This window comes from Vigna radiata, chromosome 7 (assembly GCF_000741045.1).
Source record: "Vigna radiata var. radiata cultivar VC1973A chromosome 7, Vradiata_ver6, whole genome shotgun sequence".
In the NCBI taxonomy this organism is placed as follows: domain Eukaryota; kingdom Viridiplantae; phylum Streptophyta; class Magnoliopsida; order Fabales; family Fabaceae; genus Vigna; species Vigna radiata.
In genome coordinates this window covers 6,478,843-6,481,396 of record NC_028357.1, presented here as the reverse complement: position 1 = coordinate 6,481,396, position 2,554 = coordinate 6,478,843, and the positions used below count along the sequence as shown (strand labels likewise).

General features: G+C 30.6%; 1 protein-coding gene across 1 annotated transcript in view; it reads left to right on the top strand.

Moving 5' to 3' along the window:
- The first annotated feature begins 1,257 nt into the window (after positions 1-1,257).
- Positions 1,258-2,554, top strand: part of LOC106765634 (protein ECERIFERUM 26-like) — a 3,180-nt gene continuing 1,883 nt past the window's right edge. The window contains exon 1 of the mRNA XM_014650323.2: positions 1,258-1,895. Within this exon, the coding sequence (XP_014505809.2) occupies positions 1,371-1,895 (525 nt within the window). The 5' untranslated portion in view covers positions 1,258-1,370. The remainder of the gene's footprint in view (positions 1,896-2,554) is intronic.

The following is a 2,554-nucleotide window of genomic DNA, read 5'->3' as shown; positions in this document are numbered from 1 at the left end:
AATTTATTGTTGGATATTTAATTTTTTTTGTAAAACAGAAAGCCCATGGGCTGGCCCTGACCCACAAGGCTTTGGGGCTTTTTAACCCTGGAGGCTTTTTTAGTAAGGGGCATTTTTGGCCCTGTGGGCTTTTTTGACCCCAACCCACATGGGCTAGGGCCAGGGCCTATTATAGGGTCTCTTTGACAGCTCTACTTATAATACAAAACGTAAGAGAATAGAACCTCACATGTATATACTTAAATCATAAGGTATAAAAAAAATCTCTCTCATGTTTAGAACGTGTAAGAAATTTAACGAATTAATTAACATTTACTTAATTAGTTCATACTTATTTAAAATAATCTCTTGTTTGCTTAATTCAAAAGATAAAAGAATAATATTTCACATGTATAAGTTTAGAACATGTGAAGTATAAATATAATTTCATAACATATACATTTGGAACGAGTGTGAGACTTAACGAATTTATTTAGTTATTGATTTTAAAAATTTAACTAGGAAAGAACTAATCAACTTATTTTAATATAATTATTATCTTTATAATGTCTATTATAATTCATGTTTTTCATGTCTTTATATAATTATTATTTTTATATTGTGCATAAGATTCTCTAATAATTTTTTAAACACTAATAATATTAAATTTGTTGAAAACAACTTAAAACTAACCCTACTTAACTCACTTTAAATATAGTACAAACTCTATTATACCTAATTTTATCTTACAAACTACATTGATCATAACATGTTCTTCAAATTTAAATGAATTCTAGATTCTTTATGAAAAAACAAATTTTCTTGTATTCAAGATATAGTAAAATTCTTGCATGCAGCTGCTGCAAGCTTCAAACTGAACATATCATAGAAGATTATGTTACTAAAATCTTGCCAAAAAAATCACTCAAATTCCTTTCATTTAAAACTTTAATTCTTTAACAATCTCCGAACTTACCTAAGAAATCGCTTACGGTTCTAATTAAAAAACTAGGAAAAAGAAGCTTTAATTCTCTAACCACTATAAAGTGCAATCGAATTTTAAAAGATATAAGATTTAAATAGACAAAAGCTAAAAGGAAAAAAGATAGAGATTTTTTTTTTTTTTTACATAGCAATAAGAGAATAAATTAAGAAAGTATGGTGTTGGAAATTATATTTTCATTAATTAGGTATTACCAATACAGTGTATGGGAAAATATAATTTGACAGATTAACACAACAGTGTGTAATGAAGAGAGAGAGTATGATGTTAATAGAGCTATTAACAGCGTTTGTAACCGTCTGTTTGAGTACGAACCAATGGGAGTGAAACGCGCAATAAGTTGCCATTAAAGCTCCAACCAGTCGTTAGATTGGATGGTCCCTGCGCCATGACACACTTCATCACTCTATTTATGCTCATGGAAACACTCACACTGCAACATCAACAACAAGAAAAAGAAGCAAAGATCCCTCTTTCAAAGGAAAGCGCAATGGTGTTAGAGGAGAGCTTAGTGCATGATGTGAGGCTGTCGTCAGTTGGGCCGGGTCGAGCGACCGGGTCGGATGTGTTCCACAACCCGGGTGGCTTGGACTTGGCCATGAAACTGCACTACCTGAGAGTTGTCTACTTTTTTGATAGTGAGGCTACCGGAGACCTAACCATAATGAAAATAAAGGATGCCATGTTCACTTGGTTTAACCATTACTTCATCACCTGTGGAAGGTTCCGGCGATCAGATTCCGGTAGGCCATTCATCAAGTGCAATGACTGTGGCGCAAGGTTCATCGAAGGCAACTGCACCAAAACCCTTCAGGACTGGCTAGCCATCAAGGACTTCTCTCTCTTCAAGCTCCTTGCTTCTCAACAAGTCATTGGTCCAGAACTCTCCTTTTCTCCTTCTGTTCTCTTGCAGGTTCTTCATTCTCATATTTTATATAACCTTTTTTTTATATCAGTGGAAAAATGACTTTTTATAATATACACAAATATATATAAACATATATATATATATATATATGACATTTTATAACTTAAAAATCAACATATTATATACTGAATATATTAATTATTTAAATATTAATTATATATTTATTTTTTACTTAACACTTTTATCAAATAATAAAATGATTAGTGCTTTCAAACAACTTTCCAAACACTATGAAGTGAGAGAAAAACATTCTTTAAAACCATTCTTGCCTTCTTTTAATACAGTAGGATATTCGAATTATGTTCTTTCTTATCCGGTTTTGTTGTCATTAGTGTTTGCATAATTTTGATCATAAATTTGTTTTAAAGTTAAATACTATTTTTCCAATTATGTCAATTATTAACAATTTTGGATTTTAGATTAGGAAAAAAACTTATCCGATTCAAGTAAAATCTTTCGCCTTCTCTAAATATCAAACCGACATTTTGAGACAAATAAATATCGATTATAAATAGCCTAAAAGTGACTTCCTCAATTATCTACAATGCATATATAAATATCCTGAAAGTGATATTATCAATTATCAATACACCCAAACACACCCCGTGTATATATATATATATATATATATATATATATATATA